Genomic DNA, 26,175 nt, shown 5'->3' with positions numbered 1-26,175 from the left:
CCCTGGGTCTAGAGCAGCGTGCAACACACGGCAGGCACTTGATAAATAATTGCTGGATAAATAAATATCTGGATATTAGTCCATCCTAATTAGCTCTCATGTCTCCAGTTTTTAAATTATCTTTATTTCGTGGGTAAATTTATGCAGGAGACATGGAATGACACCAATGTTTTTTTGTTATCTAAAATTATGCCAATGTCCCAGAGAAGTCTTTAGATGAGTACAAATTTAATCTGTTACCAGACAGAGAGGGCAGACCGTTCTCCTTCTAGCTATAGGTTTTGGGGCTCACAGGGGGGAAACCGGTGTGGGGTTCTGCTAAGTGGGGAGTTGCCACAAGTGAGTGACCGCCTCCTTTTCTCTGGAATTCCTCCTGAGGATGTTGTATGTCATCCATAGATGAAACGTGACCATTTCCCAGCAGACACCCGCTTCCATTTTCCTTTTATTCCCACCTAGTGTTAATATTCTCACATTGTATTTAGATAGTTTTTTATTGGGTTTTTAGTTTTTGTTTGTTTTCTGTGGTTTGTTTGTTGTTGTTATTGTTTTGTGCTTTGATGATACATACTGAAGCTGGACTTTCTGAAGCACCAAGCTGCAGTAGGCTTTCCAAGCTGGGCTGCAAACTAGCTGTGCATGTCTCTGGGGAAGGCTTCACACCTGTTTGGGGCTCAAGCTTTTCTTCTATAAAAATGGTGGAGTGAATACATGACCTGTCTCTGCAGGACAGGACAGTGGGGGAACAATGCATTTCAGAAGATTCATGAATAATAAAATATTAATATCATCACCATTACTTTAAAGCATGTCATCAATAAATATTTATTGAAAATATTTATATTTTAATAGATAGGAGGGCAACAGTGGTTTTTTTTTTTTTTTAATTTATTTATTTATTTATTTTTGGCTGTGTTGGGTCTTCGTTTCTGTGCGAGGGCTTTCTCTAGTTGTGGCAAGTGGGGGCCACTCTTCATCGCGGTGCGCAGGCCTCTCACTATCGCGGCCTCTCTTGTTGCGGAGCACAGGCTCCAGACGCGCAGGCTCAGTAATTGTGGCTCACGGGCCTAGTTGCTCCGCGGCATGTGGGATCTTCCCAGACCAGGGCTCGAACCCGTGTCCCCTGCATTGGCAGGTAGATTCTCAACCACTGCGCCACCAGGGAAGCCCAACAGTGGTTTTTAATAAAATTTCAAGTGAATGAAATATCCTTGACTCATGCTCATAGCTGTTTTGTTGAACTTCTTTTCTGATTCTAATATATACAAAAAATGTTCTCAGTTTAATGCAGAATACAAGATAAGCAGGTGGTGGGCATTTCTACAATGTGAATTCAATGTTATCTTTTATTGTCGTGTACTGTAAACTGTGTACGGAACCAGGGCAATGTTTACATGAAAAAATACAGCTGCCTTGATCTTGAAAATATCCCAAATATTTAAGAGCACTGTGGCTTTTTATCTTTTAATTTGTTGTTAAACATTTGGATAGACATCATAGTAATTTTTTTTTGGTTGCTCTTTTGATTAAGGTCTATCATTATAATTTTTTTTTACTACTTCATGTGACAGGAAAGATTTCTGCCATATAACTATAATTCTACAAAGGATGAATATAATGAAGCATTTAAAACTGTTTAAAAATTTAAACATGTATAAAAGAGTTGATGGATCCATTGTTACTAAAAATAATACAATTCTTAGATATAGAAGACAAAATGGGTACCTCTTTTAAAAAAGATTCTTTATGAATTTTTTTGTAGGGTATTTGTTATTTTTGTTTTACTTTGGATAATTAGAAACAAAGTTCAGGGACCTGATATAATGGTATTTTATTTCATTAGAAAAATCTAAAAGTATTAGAGAAAGTAGTTGATCTAGAATGCAGTGAATTGAATTAGTATAAATAAATACTTATACACAAATGTAGAGAACCATTTATAGAGAACTTACTATGCACCAGGCTCTGTGCTAGCGTCTCACATATTTTGTCACATTTAAGCCTCACTGACACCTATGCAATTGCTACCATTGTTTCTCTATGACAGTTGAGGAAACTGGTGTTAATGGACTTGCCCAAAGTAACTCCCCAATGAGTGACCAAGCTGGACTTTGGATTCAGTCAGTTAGACTTCAGAGCCAATGCTGTCACTCCCCTCTCCCAGCTCCTCATCAGTTTGTCCACAGGTATTAAGAAGGACATAGGTCCACACGTATTGATAAGGCATGCTCTCCAGTGTAAATTATTTAATCTCCATTATGCATTGCTAAGTGGAAAAATAAGGTATAGGACAGTGCATATTATATGCTACACATGTCTTTTTAAAAAAAATTACAAATATCTTTATACATTTTCTTTGGAAGTCTTTAAGGTTACCTTCAGGGAATAGTCTAGGGCCCCGTGGTATCCTGGTGACAGTGAAACTTAAGTTTTACTGGATATCCTTTTGGTTCCTTTTGAATTGTCAACACTGTTGTTGGTTGGCAACCTCAGGATTTCCCAGCGTGAAATTCAGATCTGGTCCCCAGACACGGAAGGCAAGGAGAGCCCGAAGAAAGAGGCAGATAGCTCCAGATTTGTAGGTGGCAGGGTTAATAAGCAAGAGAACTTACATATGATGCTTGTCTTGGGTGGCTGAAAGATGAGGAGAATCTTGCCAGAATCTTAAAAGTTTATATAGATGCTTTAACTGGGTTCAGTAGATATTCAGTCCAGATGGTCTCAACAAAACACTACTATCTCAAGGCTGAATGCTTGACGATGGCTCCCACTGTGGGAATAGTGGGCAGAACGTACATTCCTAGGTCAGGGGAGAGGGTGAAGAGCCTCCGACTGCCTGGGGCCAGCTTGGGTTAAGCGGCAGTCATATCCACGCAAGGACCTTTTTCAACAATTGTGCACAAATACTATTTAAAACGACACTGTTAAGAACTAACAAGAAAAGTAATGTATGTTAAGAATCTTGTACATTTAAAATCTGCTTTGGAGACATCATATCTATCTGTTTATTTTGAATCACATGCTATGGGATGTTAACGCTGCCAGAGAATGTGTTGATTCAGGGATCTTGGGAGCTGGGCCTGACTGTACCACTAATCAGCTCATCATCGTCAGGCTTCAGTTTTCTAAACTGTAAAATGAGAAGAGTGAACAAGTTGCTTTCTAACTTGAAAAACCAATAATTCCAAAATAAGCTATAAAAAAGTACTTTTTGAGAAGATTATAAATTCATGGTTAAAATTAAGTGCATTTATGAAAGGAGCACCATCTTGGCTCTCAGTGGGCCAGAAGGCACTACTTTTTTGTGTCTACACTGGGTGTTACCTCTTGGCGGCAGCATTTGGAATTGCAGTGAGAGTGACCAAGGACAGGCAATTCTTAGTGCAAAACCAGAAATATCCTGTCTGTTGTAACCATTGTAGTGACATTTCTCAATATATCAATACATAGAGGTGTCAAAGTAAAATACAGGCTGAATTCAAGACTAATTATTGACCTATTTCAAAGAATCTTTTGTTACTGGTTTGAAGAAATCTATCAAGCATAGGTTCTTCAGAATTTACTATAACCTTAGATTGCATGAATGGTAACAGAGTTTGGCAAACTTTTTGGTGAAGGGCCAAATAGTAAAAATTGTTTGCTTTTTGGGCTGTAGGTTCTCTGTTGTAACGATTCAGCTCTGCTGTCATAGCACAAAAGCAGCAGTAAACAGTATGGAAATGAATGGGCAGGGCTGTGTTCCAGTAAAACTTGTTTACAGAAACAGGCGTTGGGCCAAATTTGGTCCATGGCTCATAGTTTGCTGACCCCTGAATTATACTAAACCCCTGCCTAAGTTTCTCTTGCCATGTGTCCTGAGATAAATTACCTGATCTTCTCTCCTCTAATTCCCTAATATAAGAATAAATGCTTCCATTCGACAACCCTGTACCTTCAATAATTCCTTTATGAATAACCTAGTTGGTAAATGCTACAATTCTACCACATCACCCTGATGCCAACCCTATTTTCGTTTTACAAGTTGCCTTCCTTATTTCTTTTCACTCTGAACTGATATTTCCTGAAGACAAACAGTTATGGTTGTTTCTCTTGCATTCCTTTGCCTGTATTACCATTTTTACGTGATTTCAACCTTTACCCCGAAAACGTTTTGCTCACATATCTTTTATACCTAGGGAATTGCGGTCAGCCTTGTTTAAAATCTTCAGGATATGACTGGTTAACCTCCTGCTAAACATATTCTTTCCTTTCTTAAGTGAAGCTCACCACATTTAACAAGCCACTCTCCTCAAAGAGCAAGAGGGTCTGGAAGTAGAATTAGTCTTGGCAAATCATTTGCAAAGATAGATGTTGGTCTCTGAACTTAGTGCATCCCTGGAGAGACCCCTGCCTTAGCCAGGAGAATTGGGAACGAGCCTTGCTGTGTAGTAATACCTGGCTTCAAAACTAGACACTTCTCTCCCAGCCTCAATCCAGCTCACATTTTTGTCCTTTCCTCTGAAGCTCCTCTCAGTCTCCATCCTTTCTTTTCTCCCAACATTTCCAAATTCTAAAACTTCACCTGCCACAGACAAACTTGATGTTGGCACAGCTCTTCACTTGGTTGCATGAAGGCTCATAGATTACTGAGATTTACTACATGCTTTAAATTCGCTGCTTTTCCTATTCAGCAATTTAGTTGTAGCCTCGGATAAAGGTGATTTGTGTGATCCATCTTGCTTTATGTCTCACTTGACATTCTGCCTTTTTCATGACAGGTTGCTGAATGCTATAAAGCCAGGACTTGTTAAAAAGATCAACAGATTGCCTACCCCCATTGCAGGATTGGTGAGTATCCAGAATTGAGATTTATCTTCCAATATTCCTTTGCTCTAACCTAAGGGTCATGACAGTGCCGTTTATTACAGTTTTCTCCTGCGGTATATATTCCACGTGAATGAGAACGCATTGAAGCCATTAAACTGAGAGGTCGCTTAAAAATGAAAGATTGCAGTTATGCCTAAATGGCATCTTAATCTTTGTTTGTATTTTTCCCATGAGTGATAAGGATGACATTCATTCTTAAAGAGGTAAATTCGTTTTGGGGTGAGAGGCTGGTAATTCGGCTGACCCCAGGGGAGGAAGGCAATTGTAATTACGGTTTTCTCATTTCAGTTCTTCTCTGCATTCCTTTGGAATGAAGGGGAGAAGAGGTAGAGGGAAAGAAATTTCATGTTGAACGAGCAGGACTTTCATGATAAATTGTTGTTTTCAATCTTAAAAATCTACCTGCATTTAAGTACCACATTTGTAGACCAACTTTCTAAAGACATAATGGACACAGGTGATTCTAATGTCGTCTGGAGAATTGTTTGAGCAAATCCCTGGGTCTTCTGAACCTACCCATCCAAACCCAGTAAAACTCAAATGTTCACATGTAGTCAGATGCAGGATTCTTTTCATGCCTTGATATGTTTCATAATTCTTGGCACTAATTTTCATTGCTTAATTATCGTTACCTTTTGGTAGTAAGAAGAAAAAGGTGGAAGATCAAAAGACAAACAAATCTTAGTTCCGGAAGGAACAAGGTGCATGCACATGAGCTCACACACGAGCCTCCACACACACGAGCACGTGTACAGACACACGTGTGCACAGAAAGCTGAGGGCGTATGTAACCTAGTAACAACGCACTCTTTCCATCGTGACTGCCTTCTGTGCATGTGGTCTTCCAGAAAACGATTAGAAAAATGTCAGGAATTTAAGCAGGTTCATCCTTAGACCTTTGATGATTTGTTAAACAGTTTCGTAGTCATATCATGATGACTAATTGAAATTTGATGCACCACGAACAAAAAAATGACGTTTGAGAACTGTGGGGGTGACGTAATTAGGTACATGGTTTCAGTGAGTTGAATAAAATGGATTTTTTTAAATTGTAAGAATTGCTATTTCTGCGGATGCATTTTAGTTACCATGCTGGTTGGTGGTGCACTGGTGATTAGTCATTAAAAGTCTTTCTAATTTCGTTTGTCAGAATCATGTAACTAAGTAAATAATACATAGATAGATAGTTAAATTTGGAAGGAATGGATTTGAATAATTTTATTTAAAAATCTATATATGTATATTATATATTATATTTGTGAATGTGTACATATATTAGTTATTTTAAAACGTTTTATTAAAACCATCTCTTCCAAATGTTAAGGCCACAGCTTTAATGATGCTGACAAATAGCTCTTTGGCCCCAAGCCTGTGGCATCTCCAGACCTTGGAGGTCTGGGATTTATTGTTATAGGAGCAAAACCTGCAGCATGAAGTCAGGAAGGCTCCAGTGAAATCCACATGAGCAGAGACAAGCAGCTCTCAGTCCAGAAGTTAAGGAGAAAAGGGTTTTTGAAACATTAATTTAAAGTGTGAATCATAAATGATTTTAGCAAAATTAAGGGTTTGAGACACGTGCATTAACTTTATGTTGGATTCTTACAGCAGGTCAAGTGTTGTTCTTTACCTATTGCCTCTACTTTGGGACAGGCAGGCAATGTGATTCAAGAAAACCAGCTGATTTCTGTTGCTTTACTCCCATGTATATCCTTGACTTTTCTTTCTTCTCTTTCCTTTTCCATTTGAATTTCCTTTCCATTTTGTCCTTTCCATTGTTCCTCCTTTTTCTTGCTCTTTTCCAACTAATAGTTCCTCACTTACCCCCTCCTATATCACTTATATTTTCTTTACTCATTTGTTATTGTGATATTGTGATTTATAATAAGCAATATATATTTGGGCTTTGTCTGTTTCTGGCAGAGAGCACCTAAAACCCTTGGAATTTCCTAAGTGATAAGAACAATGGGAGCATCTTTTGTTATAATATTTGGTCTTTTGTCATCAGTTCCTGAAATAGCTCCAGTTCTATAAAGGTGAAGGAGTATCTTGTTCTTTATAACAAGCTCCTTTCAGCCCCACCTGAATGAGGCAACTTTTGGAAAGCCCCAAGGATGGGAGCTGGTTGCCAGGGGTACCAGCCTCGTGATTAGAGAGTTGGAACTTTCAGTCCCACCCCACTGACCTCTGGGGAAGGGAGAGGGGCTGGAAGTTGAATCAATCGCCCATGGTCAATGATTTAATCAATCATGCCTATGTAATGAAGCCTCCATAAAAACCCCAAAAGGACATGGTTTGGAGAGTTTTCAGGTTGGTGAACACATGGAGATTCCAAGAGAGTGGCACACCCAGAGAGCATGGAAGCTCTGTGCCCCTTCCCACATACCCTGCCCTATATACCTCTTCATCTGGCTGTTCATCTGGATCCTTTATATATTCTTTATAAAAAACTGATAAGCATAAGTAAATGTTTCTCTGTGTTCTGTGAACCACTCTAGCAAATTAATCAAATCCAAGGAGGGGATCTTGGGAACCTCTGATTTATAGCTAGTTGGTCAGAAGCACAGCTACCAATCTGGACTTGAGACTGACATCTGAAGTGGGGGCAGTCTTAATGGGACTGAGCCCTTGACCTGGGCCCTCTGACACTGTCTCCAGGTAAATAGTGTCAGAATTGAGTTAATTTCTTGGTGATGTTGAAAAAAAACACACAACGGAGTTATCTTTAGACCAAAAAAATACTTATCTATGTATAGTTAATTGCTGCCCATTCACTCATGATTCCTGAATCTACAGATCTGGTCAAATTCTTTTTTCCTCTCCTCCAATTACCTTCAGATCAGCATTTCCAAAATCCAGTGCACTAGTTGGGGCCCCAACAAGAAACAGAACTGCCACCCTTCTGTGCCCTTCCCCCATCCTGTTAATGTTCTTCCAGAGTTCGCTCTTCAAATCTATTGTCTGCTTCCTTTCTACGCTCACGTTCTTGTCTGTTTTCATGACCTCAACTCTTTACAGGATTGACCCAAGTCATCACTTCTCACCAAGATTTTTCTCCTGAACTCCAGGCCTCTTGTTCTGTGTATTGGACAGCTCCATCTGGATGTCCTACCAGCACCTTGAACTGAACATATTCAAATTAGACTTAAATGACCACTCCCGCCCACCAATGTCAGTAAAGGCATCATAAACATGCACTTGTCCTAGTTGAGCTGTCAGAGAATATGGCAACTTTCTTCATTCTGTCTACTTGTCTGCATTTCCTTGGCCACTAGGTAAGGCGTAGAGCCGGTCTTCCTCATCTCTTGCCTGGATTATTACAGTCAACTCATAGGTCCTCAAATGTTATTCACTGTCATGTATGAAGCCTTTACTCATGACACTTCTTATGAATATGGTACTCTCTCTCTGCTTTTCTTGACTAAATCCTATTTATGTATCAAGACCCAATGCAAAATCACCTCCTTTGTGAAGCCTTTAGTGTTTATGGTCCATGTGATCTTTTATTATAGAATGCAGTTAGCATCTCCTGGTTTATGAGAAAATGAGTTACTATATTAGAGACATAAAAGACAGCTGCACTGAAATATGATTTGGGGAGTAAGATTTTTGAATAACTATTGTTAACAGTTGGAAATTCAGGTGTGTAAATGATTTAGTATTCACATTCAAGCATTGTAGCTTTAAGATCACACAAATAGTAAAAGTCCATGCTCACACTTACCAATGCCTATAATGGGTGCAGTGATAGCAGGTGTCCTAGTGATGTACTAGGGAGTCACAGCATCACCTTGATGGAGGGTCTGCCAAAATAATTAGCCTAATCCAATTCTGAGGAAACAATCAGACAAGTCCAAATTGACAGACATTCCCATAAAACATCTGGCTTGCATTCCCTAATTCTGTCAGTGTCATTAAAGACACATCCCCATCCCCTACAACTGTTGCAGATGAAAGGTGGCTAAGGAGATATGACAGCCAAATGCCATGTGTGATCCTTGATTGAGAAAGGATAACTATAATAGACATTATTGGGATGGTTGGGGAAATTTGAGTGTGGATTGAATATTAGATAATAGTGTTTTCTCTGTGTTGAATTTCTTTTACATGATAACTATTTTTGTCTAAGATAGTTGTGGTAATAGGGGAATATTCTTGATGTTAGATGTACATAAGCCGGAGTCTTTAGACATGAAGTGTCACAACATGTACAACTAATCCTCAAAATGTTCAGCAAAAAGAAGTTTGAGCATATAACGTATAATTCTATATACACATACATATAGAGAGAGGGAGGAAGGAAGGACGAAAAGGAAGGGGGAGAGGGAGGGAGGGAAATATGGCAAAATTTTGGATCTAGATAAGGGGTATACAGTTGTCATGGTACTATTCTTGCAACTTTTTGGTAGGCTTGAAAATTTACCATACAAAATATTAGGGATTAAAATATTAATTCTCTTATCTTTTTGGAGGGGGGAGTGGGGACCTCAAATAAGCAGTAGATTTTTTTTTAACATCTTAATTGGAGTATAATTGCTTTACAATGGTGTGTTAGTTTCTGCTTTATATGACTTTATATGCTTTATATGACTTCACAAGGAGTATGAAGATACTCCTTCACCTTTAAAGTGAATCAGCTATACATATACATATATCCACATATCTCCTCCCTCTTGTGTCTCCCTCCCATCCTCCCTATCCCACCCCTCTAGGTGGTCACAAAGCACCGAGCTGATCTCCCTGTGCTATGCTGCTGCTTCCCACTAGCTATCTATTTTACATTTGGTAGTGTATATATGTCCATGCCACTCTCTCACTTCATCCCAGCTTACCCTTCCCTCTCCCTGTGTCCTCAAGTCCATTCTGTATGCCTGCATCTTTATTCCTGTCCTGCCCCTAGGTTCATCAGAACTATGTTTTCTTTTTTTAGATCCATATATATGTGTTAGCATATGGTATTTGTTTTTCTCTTTCTGACTTACTTCACTCTGAATGACAGACTCTAGGTCCATCCACCTCACTACAAATAACTCAATTTCGTTTCTTTTTATGGCTGAGTAATATTCCATTGTATATATGTGCCACAACTTCTTTATCCATTTATCAGTAGATGGACACTTAGGTTGCTTCCATGTCCTGGCTAATGTACATAGTGCTGCAATGAACATTCTGATACCTGACTCTTTTTGAATTATGGTTTTCTCAGGGTGTATTCCCAGTAGTGGGATTGCTGGGTCCTATGGTAGTTCTATTTTAAGTTTTTTAAGGAACCTCCATACTATTCTCCATAGTGGCTGTATCAATTTACATTCCCACCAACAGTGCAAGAGGGTTCCCTTTTCTCCACACCCTCTCCAGCATTTACTGTTTGTAGATTGTTTGATGATGGCCATTCTGACCACTGTGAGGTGATACCTCATTGTAGTTTTGATTTGCATTTCTCTAATGATTAGTGATGTTGAGCATCCTTTCATGTGTTTGTTGGCAGTCTGTATATCTTCTTTGAAGAAATGTCTATTTAGGTCTTCTGCCCATTTTTGGATTGGGTTGTTTGTTTTTTTGATATTGAGCGCATGAGCTGCTTGTAAATTTTAGAGATTAATCCTTTGTCAGTTGCTTCATTTGCAAATATTTTCTCCCATTCTGAGGGTTGTCTTTTCGTCTTTTTTATGTTTTCCTTTGCTGTGCAAAAGCTTTTAAGTTTCATTAGGTCCCATTTGTTTATTTTTGTTTATATTTCCATTTCTCTAGGAGGTGGGTCAAAAAGGATCTTGCTGTGATTTATGTCATAGGGTGCTCTGCCTATGTTTTCCTCTAACAGTTTTATAGTGTCTGGCCTCACATTTAGGTCTTTAATCCATTTTGAGTTTTTGTGTATGGTGTTATGGAGTGTTCTAATTTCATTCTTTTACATGTAGCTTTCCAGTTTTCCCAGCACCATTTATTGAAGAGGCTGTCTTTTCTCCACTGTATATTCTTGCTGCCTTTGTCATAAATTAGGTGACCATATGTGTGTGGGTTTATCTCTGGGCTTTCTATCCTGTACCATTGATCTATATTTCTGTTTTTGTGCCAGTACCATACTGTCTTGATTACTGTAGCTTTGTAGTATAGTCTGAAGTCAGGGAGCCTGCTTCCTCCAGCTCTGTTTTTCTTTCTCAAGATTGCTTTGGCTATTCGGGGTCTTTTGTGTTTCCATACTAATTGTGGTAAATTTTCTGTTCTAGTTCTATGAAAAATGCCATTGGTAATTTGATAGGGATTGCATTGAATCTGTAGACTGCTTTGGGTAGTATAGTCATTTTCACAATGTTGATTCTTCCAATCCAAGAACATGGTATATCTCTCCATCTGTTTGTAACGTCTTTAATTTCTTTCATTAGTGTCTTATAGTTTTCTGCATACAGGTCTTTTGTCTCCTTTGGTAGGTTTATTCCTAGGTATTTTATTCTTTTTGTTGCAATGGTAAATGGGAGTGTTTCCTTAATTTCTCTTTCAGATTTTTCACCGTTAGTGTATAGGAATGCAAGAGATTTCTGTGCATTAATTTTGTATCCTGCTACTTTACCAAATTCATTGATTAGCTCTAGTAGTTTTCTGGTGGCATCTTTAGGATTCTCTATGTATAGTATCATGTCATCTGTAAACAGTGACAGTTTTACTTCTTCTTTTCCAATCTGTATTCCTTTTATTTCTTTTTCTTCTCTGATTGCCATGGCTAAAACTTCCAAAACTATGTTGAATAGTAATGGTGAGAGTGGACAACCTTGTCTTGTTCCTGATCTTAGAGGAAATGGTTTCAGTTTTTCAACATTGAGAATGATGTTGGCTGTGGGTTTGTCATATATGGCCTTTATTATGCTGAGGTAAGTTCCCTCTGTGCCTACTTTCTGGAGGGTTTTTATCATAAATGGGTGTTGAATTTTGTTGAAAGCTATTTCTGTATCTATTGAGATGATCTTATGGTTTTTCTCCTTCAATTTGTTAATACGGTGTATCACATTGATTGATTTATGTATATTGAAGAATCCTTGCATTCCTGGGATAAACTCCACTTGATCATGGTGTGTAATCCTTTTAATGTTAAGCAGTAGATTTGAAGATGTGTAGAGATGCAGCCTTTTGTGTGAGTGTATTCTTCACATGACATTTCTTCCATCCATATTTGTGACCCTCAGGAAAGAACAACAACATTCCTCAAGTGCATCTACAGACTTCTAGGTTGATTTGTACTTTGTCAGGGGGTTGACAGGTCACTGACCCTCTATTGATCAAGCAGCCCTCAGTAGCAGAGGCCATGGAGATCTAAGAAGTATGGCCAGAGGGTTTTCCATGCCTGGAACCCATGCCTGTGTGTCTTAATGGCCTGGTGTTGAGAAGAATCCATTAAGATGGCCCAGCTGCTTGACTTGAAGATAAATAGAAAAGTGTGTTTTCACATAGCAACCCCAAATTATAAACACGTGTAGATTTACAAAGGCATGAATAGGTGTATTTTAGCCCCTGAGTTGAGCTGTGGTTACAAAGAATTCAGGGGTGAAGGTGTTAAAACAAAGTAGTTGAAAATCATTTCCTGGCAAGAATGCAAAGACCCTGGATCCAGGTCTGTGTTTCTTCTATAACGATTGCTGACATATGCAGCCGTGTGGTGACTGCCTGCAGATGCTTGCATTCTTTTTTAGGTGTTAGTGATACTGTTAGATTTTGCCAGAGAGAAAGACCTCAAATTTAGGTCTTGGCATACCAACGAGTTTTTAAAATGCTGCCCTTTATTTGGCCAGTTTGACAGTATTGCATAATCAAGCCATGTCCTGAAACTCAATTTAATGGCCATTAGAGATCTTGCTAAATTCCATTTCATCCCAGAAACATCAGACTCTGTGCAAGAGACACAAATGTATGAAATCCTTGCTTACAATAGGAATTTGGGGATTAAGTCTTTTCTCACCCGGATTTCAATTGTAACAGCCACTGCGTGTGTGTGTGTGTGTGCACTCACATGTGAAGTATAATTGGAAATAGATATTTGGGGATTCTGTCCTTGGGTGCTGAACCTTCCTAGGGCTGTCATGAAATATTTGGTTGATCTTGCATATGAATCCATGAGGATGAAAGCAATCTGAGAAAAAAGAATTTTACAGCAGGAAGGACATCTTAGATATACTTGTTTTGCAGATGAGGACATGTGGGTCCATAGAGGGGAAGATCACACAAACAGTAAAAGCTGAGATGAATCCAAAGCACAGGCCACCCTTCTCCTTGGTTGTATCACTCACAAGTGTTCCCAGTTGAAAATGGAGTACATGTAAATGACAATTATTTTACCTCTTGTGAGAAAAAGGGAAAAGCAAAGACTCACACTCACTTTTTCAGTTGATCTCTTTCTTTTCTTCCTTTTGGCCAATATCTTCAAAATATCTTTCCAAGCTCTGTGAAAGGGCTCACTTCACCTGATGCATGCTGGAAATTTGCACTAACTGAAGTTCAGTAGGCTATAGCAGGAATGTACCTGGTAGAATTATCCTACCATTTTAGTTACTCTAACCCACTCAAAAACTTATTCTTTAGAAAAAAGATGTATTTTTCCTTAACCAAAAGATAAGATTTCAAATATGCTCAGAGCTGAGCTTTGTGAAATGGATAAAAATGTAACTTCCCATAAACTCTGTGGACTTTAGAAAGCTTTCAAAAGGTATCTGTTTTATTTTATGAAACTGATACCAGAACAGTTGATGTTTCATTGTTTGAGGGAGGTCAGAGAATGAGAAAGGATGAAAAGGCAGTGGAGATTTCCACATTATGTGAAGATTAAAAATATTGTTTTGGACAAAGGTAGACATATGAAGCTGTTGAAAACTGAGTAGTGTGAGTGAAAAGCCTTTACACAAACTTCATAATTTTAGGAAGATGACAACGCAGTAAATTTGAGTCCCAGGTGTTTTGGGTGTCTACCTGCCAAGAAGTGGTTTCCTGCAAGTCCTAACTGGAGATTAGCTCTTGTCTGTCTCAGCTCATCCTTATCAATGTCTTATATTTTAGGTTTATATTTTACAACTTCATTTAGACATTCTAGAGCATTTACCTTCCCTTCAACAGTTTATCATATAGGTTCCCCCAGAAAAAGCTGGTCAGGCTTCTGTTCTCTGCCTCTGTTTCTCTCCCTGGTTGTTTTCGGCCAGGAGGGAGGCAGAGCAGGTAAAGAGGGAGGCCAGAGGTGTAAGGCACCATAATGACAACCATCGTATATTAATACCTCCCTAAGTATCAGGTGCAGTGCTTGATTATCCTTCTTAATCTTTACAATTGCCCTACGATGTAGTTATTGCTGTATTTTTACTAATCTCAGGAAACAAGTGTGCAAAGAAGTAAGTTACCAGCTTTCCAAAAAATGAGAGGCAGTATGGAGATTTGCACCCCGATTTGCCCAACTCCATGCTCTGTGCCTTTTGTACTGTGTTACACTATCTCCATCAGGTCTTATAATAGATCTTTGAACCTCAACACTCCCGAACATTTGTTCGGAGGCATCAACCTCTAAGGAGATCTCCTATGTTTTTAGAAGACAACCTCTCATCCTTCTCATTTAAGATCTATTAATTTCACCAGATTGAGGCAGTGGCCTATTTTAAAAGGCACTGCAAATGTAACATTTCTACTGTCACCCATATAAAAGCAATCTCCATGTGGCCACATCTCAAGCATTCCAGTCAATGAAGCACCAGTTCAACAACGGATACTAATAGGGGAACATTAGACATCTTTACTGAAGTCTTTCCAAAAAATGTCATAGACTTATTCCATTTGTAACATGCAGTAAAACTTCCTGAAATGCCCTCCTCTCTCTCACCTCTCTGTCTTTCTGTCTTGACACACGGCACGCGCACACACACACACACACACACACACTTGCCAGCTCCCCTGCAAATCTCTCTCTGCCCCAGCTACCTATAATCATTCAGACTCACACTATACTAGCTCTTGTCTCTCTTGCTTCTTACCCCTTTCTCTGCTGCTACTAACCCCCAGCCTTTTCAGGTGCAAATCAATCCAGCTAGACTTAGCTCCTTTCAATTCCCCCCCAGAATCATGATTCTGATTCTGGACAACAAAGGCTCAGGAAGAGGCAGACACAATTCTCCTTCATAGGCAGGTGGGGAGGAGAGACTTGTAACACACCCACCCAGTGTGTTTTTCCTGCCACACTCTGCTCTTCTGCAGTTGCATGGTGCAATCGGGGGAGGGGGGCCTCTGGAGGTGGTCTTGCTCTTCTTTGGGGGCCAAATGGAAAATGGTGTTTGAGAGATGTTCTGTGCAAAGAAGGTACATTTCACTGAGGGAAATGAATAGACCTTGTGAAGAATCTCAGCCAAAATTAAATTTAATGACACATGTTCCTTTATCCTCATCCCTGGCACGGGGAGAGAAACCTCAGTTGTGTTTCCACACCACACACAGAAGGAATGCTCAATTTGCTACTCTCGAGTTCAGTGCCAAAACCGAGCCCAAGCAGGGATGGTGGTTAGCCTTTTAGTAGGTTTAGACATAAAAGAGCACAAACTGGAGGGAAAAACAACAGCAAAGCCCATATGGTCTTTGGCACATTTGATCCTGCATTTAGTTGAATGGTGGACTATGAACCTGCCAGGGGGGTGGTGGTGGTTACTTTGTTCAATGCCTCCCAAGTGAGTATGGTTTGTATGCTGCCAGGTGTAACAGCTTCCACAGGTACCTTCTAAAAGTACAGATTATCTCAGGTCCTCATCAGATCACCTTACATAGCTGCCCACTGCATATAAGAATAAAATCCAGGGGCTTCCCTGGTGGCGCAGTGGTTGAGAATCTGCCTGCCAATACAGGGGACACGGGTTCGAGCCCTGGTCTGGGAAGATCCCACATGCCGCGGAGCAGCTAGGCCCGTGAGCCACAACTACTGAGCCTGCGCGTCTGGAGCTTGTGCTCCGCAACAAGAGAGGCCCGCGCACCGTGATGAAGAGTGGTCCCCAGTTGCCGCAACTAGAGAAAGCCCTCGCACAGAAACGAAGACTCAACACAGTCATAAATAAATAAATAAAAAGAACGTGAATTTCTAAAAAAAAAAAAAAGAATAAAATCCAAACAGCTCAGAAAGGCGTTTAAGGCCTTTCCTGAGCTAAAGGAATGTTCTAGGTGTATCTCCCACTACATATTATTACTCTTAAGAAACAGGACTACAGTTAATTTATGACCTAAGCCAACAGACTTGGCACATAGTGAATACAAAAATAAAAGTATGTCAGGTGGTGAGAGCCATTCTCCACAGTGAGCTGGACCAGGGTAAAGGGGAATGCTGATGGCCACTGGAACAGGCTGGCTTTTGGTTATCTACTGAGTGCTTGGATCAGACCAATAAGTTAGTCCCCTTGTCCATCTTTTTTGAGTACTTGGCAAGACTCAATGAGAGTTTTTTTGTCCTTTCTACTCATCCTATGTTTATTATCTGTTTTCTGATTTTCTTATTTGGTGAGTGTATTAGTTATCCATTGCTGTGTAACAAATTACCCCCAAATTTAGTGGCCTAAAACATTTACTATCCCAGAGTTCCCGTGGGTCAAGAATCTGGGCTTGGCTTAGTTTGGTTAGAGTTTCAGGATGTCTCACAAGGCTGCCATCAGGTGTTGGCTGGTGTCATTTTAAGACTTGACTAGGGAAGGATCGGGTTCTAAGCTCACTCAGGTGGATGTCAACAAGATTTGGTTTGTTGCAGGATGTTGGCCAAAACCATCCTCAGTTCTTTGCCACATGGGCCTATTTACATAGAACACCTCACAGTGTGGCAGCTTGCTTCATGAGAGTGAGCAAGAAGGAGAGAGAGAGGGAGAGAGAACAAACAAGATGGACATCACAATCATTTATAACCTAATCTCAGAAGTGACGTTTCCTCACCTCTACCATATTCTGTTAATCAAAAGCAAGTCACTAGGTCTAGCCCACACTCGGGGGGTAGGAGATTACACAAAGACCTGTGTACAGGAGGAAGGGATCACTGGAAGCTATTTAAAAGGTGCTTCCACAGTGAATGAAATGATTGTCTTAATCCGCTGAGAAAGCAGGACATGAATTTCTTATTCTCCTGAAAATGTGTCCTTTATAGTTACAGTACTTTAGCGGTAATACAGTTTTCCTTGGACCACCTCCCTTGCATGACATCTAAGGTCTGTTTCCCAGTTTTCTTCTGCACCTATACACTAAAAAGAGATGGTATGTTCTCTGTTGTCTTCCAAGTGAAAATCCACTATGACTCAAGACATAATTCCTGCTTTCAAGGGATCCCCTTCTAGGAGGAAAATGTACAAATAAGGTCTAATAAAGGAGGACTGTGAAATGTTAATGAAATATGCAAGGAAGAACAAGGAAGAAATTTCTATTTGAGAGTAAGAACTTTGGAAGGCGTGGGATCTGAACATGCATTTACAATCAGTGAAGACCATTGGGGTTGAGGGAGGACAGTCTAGCCTCAGAGGATGGAATAAGCAAGGCTTTGAACCACAGGAACCTGGGTCTTGTCTGGGAGTGGCTATTATTTGTATGTAGCTGCAGCTGGAGCCCAGAATCCCTGAAAGAAATCAATACAGTGGAAAGTGGACCAAGAATAGTAGGTAGAGACCAGAAATGCCATCTAGAGGTGTTTGGACTCATTTTACATGCAGTAAGAGCCACTGCAAACAAAGGAATCTCGTGTTCCAGATAACTCTGGTGGCCATGTGGAAAGTAGATTATGGGAAAAGACCAGCAACAAAAGTCAATTAGGAGACAAGTAATCCAAATGAGAGATAATGTCTACTACTTAACCTTAGTAGAAGCAGTGAGAGTGGAGATGGGGACACAGGATTTATGGTTCTGTGTTTTTCACTGAAAGTAATATGCCATCAATTATAAGACACACCATTTTTAAAAAGTATAACTAATTTTTTAAAAGCCATCAATTAAATTATGACACAATGTTAATATACCAGTAATGGAAAGATGCATCATTATTTTAGAGGTAAAAAATGTACAACTTGGAATTGATGAAATATGATAAATAATCTTAGGAAGATGACATCTCCATTTTGGATTTGAGCAACTTGGCGAATAGTGATGCCATTAATAGGAATCATGGGAGCAAGGGAGGAGAAATGGGTTCCAAGAGAAAAGATGAATTCTCTTTTGGACGTACTGAGTTGGCTACCTTTAAGAGATATTCATGTGCAAATGTCTGGCAGACAATTGGAAAATGTTGGTTTAGAACTCATGGAAAAAGTTATAAAAAATTGGACTAGGTTAATGAATGGCTGATTTTAAAGTTAAATCCTTATGCTTAAGTATATATGAAGACAAATTATTTGTTTTTCTATAAACGCAAACTTTGAAGCTTTTTTCCCCCTCAAATTATAGTCTGATCTTTGGAGTGTTTGACTTTCACTGGCAGAGACTGGGGTGGGAGGAGAAGGGTGATGAAAGGAATTTGGGAACACAGGAGGAGTCATTAGCAATTACACTTAGGTATGAAAATCATGAGAGAGAGTGACTTAGAAAGATCTTCATATTATCGACAATTTATTGAGATATAATATCCAACCAGTCTCATACTCTCTAGCCTCTCTCATACCCCTTGATTCTTCACTCTTAGTGCTAGGTAAGCATGTTAACTTGCTGTCATAAAGTATCACAGATTGGGTGCCTTAAAGGACAGAAATTTATTTTCTTACAATTCTGGAGGCTAGAAGTCTGAAATCAAGGAGTGGGCAGGGTTGGTGTCTTCTGAGGTCTCTCTCCTTGGCTTGCAGAAGGCCACCTTCTCCCTGGATCTTCACATGGTCTTCCCTCTGCATGTGTGTTTGTATCCTAATCTCCTCTTCTTATAAGGACACCAAACATATTAGATTAGGGCCTGCTCTAAATGACCCCATTTAACATAGTCACTTCTTTAAAGACCCTACCTCCAAATACAGTCACAGTTCTGAGTTACTGGGGGTTTTGACTTCAACATATGAATTTAGGGAGGGACACAATTCAGCCCATAACGGTGGGTAAGCCAGCCAAGGACTGAAATTCTTATTCGCATGTGTTGTGAATGCCTAGACGTGCTAACTGAAGTCTAGTATCCTCTTTATCCACCACAAACTATTTTTCAAGCTTGTTTCCTTAATTATTTTATGCTTCTGCAGAGGTGGAAGGTTATATATAGCAGTGCTGTAAAACTTTTTTTTTTTTCTGTTTTTCCCCCCTTCCTGTCCCTGAAAAAAAAAATACCATTCTTTAAAGAAAGAAACTACTTGTTCTCCCTTATCTTTCATTGAACAGCATTTAGCAGAAGTTTGTGACATTACATCAGTTCCTTACTTTTTTTCCCCTGAGGGACAGACCTCCAATTAGGAACTGTGAGGAAAAAATATATAATAGCAGGAAATACATATTTCAGCCTAAGTCTTCTTTTTTTCATAGTCATAGCTTACCTAAAGAAGGAATTTCTGTGCAACTAATTTTTACCACTCCAAACCCAGGTTCATAGGGATTCTGTGGTTTGACAACAGGAAAAAAACTTCACCAAATATCTAAAAGTATTGTATGAAAGAGTGAGATCACACTTGGTTGAAACAACTTCTCTTAAAATATGCCATCATCCGAGATTGTTTTGTAGAAAGTTTGCCTTGGCAAGCACTTCAAAAGAACTTGCTAGACACTTCTTTTGTAATTAGCTGGCTTCCTGCTAGAATCTTAGGTCTACCCTTATCTCATAATGGACGCAAAGATTAGTTTCACTCTCTGTCATTTTCTCCACAAGATAAAATACTGTATTTCTGAGTAAATAGTTTGGTATTTAATTTATCTTTTCTAAAATTAACTTTATTCAGTTTAAAGTTTTGACATAAATATTTTCCCTATAGGTAATAAAAGGATGATTGATAAGGTGATATGGGAATTGTATTCATCTCAGTGGTCTTCCTCCCCAAAACCCATAACCCCAGTCTAACCATGAGAAAAATATCAGACAAACCCAAATGGGGATACAGAATACCTGACCAGTACTTCTCAAAACTGTCAAGGAAAGTCGGAGAGACGAGGAAAGTCCAGAAGAAGCTTAAGAGAAACGACTGTAATATGGTATCCTGGATGGATCTTGGAACAGAAAAAGTACATTAGTGGAAAACTAATGAAACCCAAATAAAACCTGAAGTTTAGTTAGTGGTAGTGTACCAGTGTGTGTTCATTAGTTGTGATAAATGGTACTAACCACTGGTTAGTAATATAAAATACAGAATACAAGTTATACTGGAACTCTCTGGACTATCTTTGCAATTTTCTGTAAATCTAAAAACTATTTTAAGATAAAAAGTTTACTTGAAAACTAGAATGATTGATGATAAACATAAAATAGAACATAATGCAAAGATACTATAAAATAGGCAAGGAAACACAGACGTTATTAATAAATATTAAATGTCAGCCCACCATTTGAAGTATTAGTATCCATAAATGGCAGGATACCAGTGAGTCAGTGGGCATATCAGTCTAATAAACTCTTATAAATGATGAATTGGCTATAAACACTGTGTTTTATAGCATTTGAAAATTCCAAACAGTAAATCCATACATGAGGTTTCTGCTCACATATTTCACGATCCCTGTTTTTAGAATCTGCACAAAGAAATATTTCATGTCCTTTAGGGAGGTTTAATAAAAGACAACAGGTGGGAAATGGGTTTTGCAGTAGCATGAATGGCCGTAACCATAAATACTAGTACCTCAGAATTATCCCAGCAGAGGATTGTAAACACATTAATCACCCAACAGTGGAGAAATTCCATCCTCAGGTGTCATTTCAATTTCAGGCACAAAGATTAAATGCTTCCATTTAAATTCAAAACCCTGAATGGATATGATGATCCTTTATCTTCATGGGGAATCATGGAGTGAGTTCATCAGTGTCCTCATCTATAAAATGGGGTTGATAAATCTTATCTCAGTATCGTGGGATTAAACGAGATAATATGTGTAAAATGCCTAATATGGTGGATGGTACATCGTCTGTTTTCAAGAAGTTGTAGCTGTGCTTATTATTTATTATATTCATGATTATTCTGATGGCCTTAAAATTTCAGAACTAGAGGCTATTTAGAGATTTTTTAAATTTTTAAAATGTTTATATTTTTATATTTTAATTTTATTGGAGTAGAGTTGGAGTACAGTGTTGTGTTAGTTTCAGGTGTAGAGCAAAGTGATTCAGTTATACATATACATATATTCATTCTTTTTCAGCTTCTTTTCTCATATAGGTTATCACAGAATATTGTTACAAATGAGGAAACTGAGACTCAGAGGGCAATGACTTGCCTGGGGTCACAAGGCTACTTTCTTCCAGAGTTGGGACTTGAACTCTCCTCCCTCAGGTCCTGCTGGGTCCTGTTCCAAATGCAGGTTTACTGATGGTATTGGGTGCCAACTCTGCAGCAGCAGCTGTCACAAAGCTCTCCTGCAGAATCACACTGGACGTCTCTATGTCTTGGGGATTCTGTCCCCCTTCCTCAGTGGGAGCAGAACTCCCTGCCTCCCTCCCCAGTAGGTGTGGCAATCACGCTCTCTTCCAGTTAGTTCTCTTTCACTGCATCAGCATTTCAGCTGCTGCAGCCTGCTTGGGGCAGAGCTGGGTTTGCTGTGCTGAGGACTGTTTTGGGAAAGAGGATGTAAGGGCGCTTCGGCTGCTGTGTACGGGCTGACTGTTGGAGCACCCAGGACAGATGCCCCACCCACCTCCCAAGTGTGGGTATGCTGGAGTTTTATGTGGAATATGAGGCCGTGTAGGGGTAAGTAAAATCCATTATGAAAAAAATGCACGATGATGGGTGTCCATGAGTGAAGGAAGGAAGCTATTTAGATTTCATCACTTGTTTTTATTTTTAAAGGTCCTTTTTATACACTTATGGTATGGCTAAAATACACCAAAATTACTTTTCTATGGAGTTTACCTTGTTCCTTGATATTTTTAACCACCTGTTGGTTTTAATTAAGCCTTTTTTATTCTCTAAGGAAAGCCATTGTTTTTTCTTTTGAGGTATGTCATGGAAGGCACATAGACACATTAGTCAAAATAAAGAGGATTTTTGATAATTTTGTGAGTTAGAAGCAACTCTGCTGCATTTAAAGATGTATTCCTCAGCAGCACATGGTGTCCTGGGGAAAATGCAACGGCATACCTTTAGGTGCTGTTCTACCTGAGCCCCCCTCACATTCTGCGCCTTTCCACCACCCCTGTTACTTTCTAAAAATCTCCATTTCTTAAAATGAGGAGGGAAAGAACTGAGGAGAAAATTGAGGGGGGATGGAGGGGGGCAGTGAGTCTGGGGTCATGGGCTGCACATCCCAGCCTAGCCCACTCTTGTCCTTCAAAGCCAATATTTACTGCAGGCTAGGGAAGGAATGGAGGTTATTTCTGGACAATTCTCTAATAAAGTCCCGTTAGAACTGTCCTAATGCTAACGCTGGTTATCTAGAGGAAGGAAATTTTCCTTAGTCAAATTTATGAGTCTGGGTTGAAAACGAAGCTGAAACAGAGCCTGGCAAATCCCCATGGCAAAATGATTCATCTTCATGGAGTTGGAAAATCTATTTTTATCACCTTTATTCAGCCAACTCCTCATTTTTATTCCCTCACTGAACGACTGCTATTTCCTTCATGGTGCTGAATAGACCAAACATCTCAGGAGTCTGAGTTTCTCTTTGGGCTGTTCCCAGCAGGGCTGATTCAGCAGCCTTGGGGAGAAGGGGATTGTTCTGCATGGCATGGGTGGGTGCAGAGCAAAGTGAAGGTCAGATCACACAGAGGCTGCACACTTTCACTCAGGAATTCTGCCAGGGGTACGTGCCACTTCCACTCTCCTGCCTTTTGTGTCAGGTGTTGTAGAGGATGATTGGGTGACCATAATTCTTCTTGCCTAGAAGACCTTTCCAAGTGTGGGAAGAAGGGGCAAGAATCCAGTACCCTCCATGTGGCTTGCCTTTTGACTGTTAAGCAAGGCTTGAAAAGGTTGCCAATACATTTGGTCTAATAATAGAGCAGAAACCCTATTTTATTCATTTCCCTGTTTCCGTTTAGGTCTCTACCTATGCCATTCCAGGCTGCTGCATATTCCCACTGGCTCTTGCTAGAGTCCCATGTAACGCTGAGAGGATTGGTGATTGTTTTCAGTAAGAAAATTTAAAAGACTGAGATAAAGAAAAAGAACCAATTCTTACTAAATTTCCTTGTCCAACAGATTCTGCATGCTTACTGTTTGGGAGATATGGCAAAGGGCGACTAGGAAAGAAGAAGGAATGTTGACTATATACAGACAATGTTCATGGCTGTGGCGGGTATCTTTGGCATCTGGCATGTAGTAGGCACTCAATAAATATTTTACTGAATGAATGGCATCAGTTAGCCTTCTTAACAGCTGTCCTTCAGGAGGCAGTACAGGGGGGTCATTAGGAGCTGGCATTCTGGAGTCAGATGGCCTAAATTCTGGATTTGCAACTTTTTAGCTGTGTGCTCTTTGGCAGGTTACTCAGTCATTTGAGGCCTTTGTTTTCTAGTCTGTAAAATGGGAATAATATAGTAACTATCCTATATGGTTTTCATGAAGAGTAAATTAGTTAATATAGGTAAAGAGCCTAGAATTTTTCCTGTAAGAAAGTTCAAGATATGAAGAGGAAAAAAAGCAGGAGGAGGCGGTGGAGGAGGACTGGTTATTGGAATGAATTTGGGAACTTTTGAGGTTTTGAACCTGTCTTTTTGGTTCATTCATTCCCTTAAACCATGATTCCAGTGATTTACAAATCTTCCTTTGTTCAATAGAGAAAATAATTTGAGAATAAAAGAATAAAATGAAATTTAGAGAAAAAATTACTTCCAATCTCTCAACAAACAGTTACTGAACTCCTACTGCGTGCCAGGTACCAAACTAAACATTGGATATTGAGTGTTGAAACTAACAGTCGTAGTTCTTGCCTTAGTGGATGCTACAGTCGAGACTCTGTTAAGCACCATGAATTTATTGATTCTGTGAACACAGCTGCTGTGTTTCTTTTTCTCTCTGTTGAGTAGACGTAAAAGGATGATACTTTCAAACTTAGCTTCCAGCAGCGAGCGAGGGGTGAGGAAGTAGAGGGAGGGTAGTGTGTGTATGGAGTGGCGTACAGAGCCCAACTCTACAGTAATATAAAGGTAGTGAAAGATAAGTAGCATGGGCATTGGATTGACCCATGAAACTGGAGGGACATCCAAAGTAGTGATGTGTATAATCAACCTCTGACACATAAAGGAGCACAGGTAAGGAGTAAAAGAATGAGAAAACCAAAGCAGTTATAAAGACGGGAGGTAAGAGTCATAAGATCCTGAGTCCCTACGCCCAACTTTGAGAGTGTAGAGTGAAAAAGGCTGGATTTCTTCGAGGTCATCTTCTCTTTTTAGCTCCTGGTACTGCCATGGCAGGTGGGCTTCTGTTTGGTCTTTTTCAGAACCTGGAGCTTCACATCTCTTGGAAATACAAGGATGTGTGTGAACTGCTGATGTCCATCTGGTTTTGCCGGTCTGTGAAATGTTCTGATATTTTAATTTGGTGAATCTCTTTTATTTTATTTTTTTTTACTTTGGGGAACAACAGTGATCTGAGACCTCCCCCTTACACCATTCACTCACTTTTGTCATATCTGTTTTTGAGGAGCAGTTTTAACCTTAGGTGCCTTATAGCCCAGAGGCAGTAAGTCACCAGTGTAAATTGTGGAATGGGATAATTAGTAATTTTTCATTCTGCCTTCATCTGTATTGCTGGATTAATTCCTGGGGTCTCTGTTTTCTGGAAGCAGTCATTTCTTCCGCAACAGCCATCTATGAAGAAACCGAACTTACGAAATGACTGGGGCATGTTTTACATGGCTATATTTAGTTCCTTCTGTTTGATTCCCATGTAAGCTTTGGCAGTGATTTCCACAAATGGTGGTGGTACCAGGGAATGATTTTGGTAAACAGCCCCCTGGCTGTTATTGGCTGGGTCTCTGCAAATACCATAAAGGATACAACTTGAAAAGTCTCTGAGGTTTCCCTGCCCTTCCTAGAGCTGCCCCAGCCATACTGTGGTGTGAGCAGTGGTCGGGAATTGGTCTGCTTGCTGGCTTCTTCTCGTCTGCCCTGTGATGGAGTTCTGACTGCATCGAGTTTCCTCTCCTCTTATTACACATCCTGGGATTTTCACTCTAGCCCTGAATCTGCTGAAGTCATTTTGATAGAATCTCATTTCATCTTTGTCATTTCTATTTCAAGTTTTCACTCCCAGAATAACCAGCCTTGAAGTTCTCAATTTATTGATTTTATCCAGGCTGCCGCTGCTGCATTTTGCTTTTAGGAATATGCACAAGCTTAGTAAATTCCTAGATATAAATGGATATGGATATATATATTCTATAGATATAAATATGTGTGTATATATATATTTTTTCCGGAGAAGATTCTAATGGTAAGAGGTTTTTGCTCTCAAACTATTCAACCAAGGTAATTGAAGATTAAAATATGTGAATTAAGCAGTAAAAACTCATACAAAAAAGAAAGTCCTAAGAGAAAAATAGATTTAAATAGATTTGTTAAAAACAAAAAAGAAAGAAAGAAAGGAAGGAAGGAAGAAAGAAAGAAAGATCTGATTGTCTGGCAACTGAGCATCCCTTTGTTTCCTGACTCTCCTTTTTTTTTTTTTCTTTTTCTTCTTTTTTTGCTCTTAAATAGCATTTGCTACCTATGTCCTGAAGTTGACCTATTTTCCCTGTTTCTTGCTTCTTCTATTGCCGTAAAACAAGTATTTATACAGTTTATTGCCACATTGTTATTTCAGTTGTATCCGGAAATCCATCCCATCTAATACATTCTATTATACTGTGAGCAAAACTGATATAGATATTTTCTTATGTCAGAGGAGAGTCTTCCATCAGTGCAGGTATTAACAGTTAAGAGAGAAACTTACTATAGTGTGTTTATATGAATTAACTTCAACACATTGAAAATAAGGACTAAATAAATTATAAAATATTCCTCATGTTATTGTTAAAGAATTAATCTGTTTTGATGATGGAGTTGGAAAATCTATTTTTATCACCTTTATTCAGCCAACTCCTCATTTTTATTCCCTCACTGAACGACTGCTATTTCTAGCACTAGTTTTTCTAGCACCTCACTGCTATTTCTTCACTAAATATAATGGTCAAGGGATCAGTTGACTTTCAAGAAATAATTAACTGGCTTATCTTTATTGGTAAATAACACGTTGGTTC

The 26,175-nt window shown here is 39.3% G+C and overlaps 1 protein-coding gene across 18 annotated transcripts in view; it reads left to right on the top strand.

The window, feature by feature from the left end:
- The window catches only part of LIMCH1 (LIM and calponin homology domains 1), a 345,391-nt gene that overhangs the window by 159,762 nt on the left and 159,454 nt on the right, over positions 1-26,175 (top strand). For all 18 annotated transcript variants that reach the window (XM_059923105.1, XM_059923102.1, XM_059923103.1 and 15 more), the window contains one exon: positions 4,758-4,827. In XM_059923105.1, coding sequence (XP_059779088.1) covers positions 4,758-4,827 — 70 coding nt within the window. The remainder of the gene's footprint in view (positions 1-4,757; positions 4,828-26,175) is intronic.

This window comes from Balaenoptera ricei, chromosome 5 (genome assembly GCF_028023285.1).
Source record: "Balaenoptera ricei isolate mBalRic1 chromosome 5, mBalRic1.hap2, whole genome shotgun sequence".
Lineage (NCBI taxonomy): Eukaryota > Metazoa > Chordata > Mammalia > Artiodactyla > Balaenopteridae > Balaenoptera > Balaenoptera ricei.
Note: the sequence above shows the minus strand (reverse complement) of the source record. Positions and strands in the feature narration are given on the sequence as shown.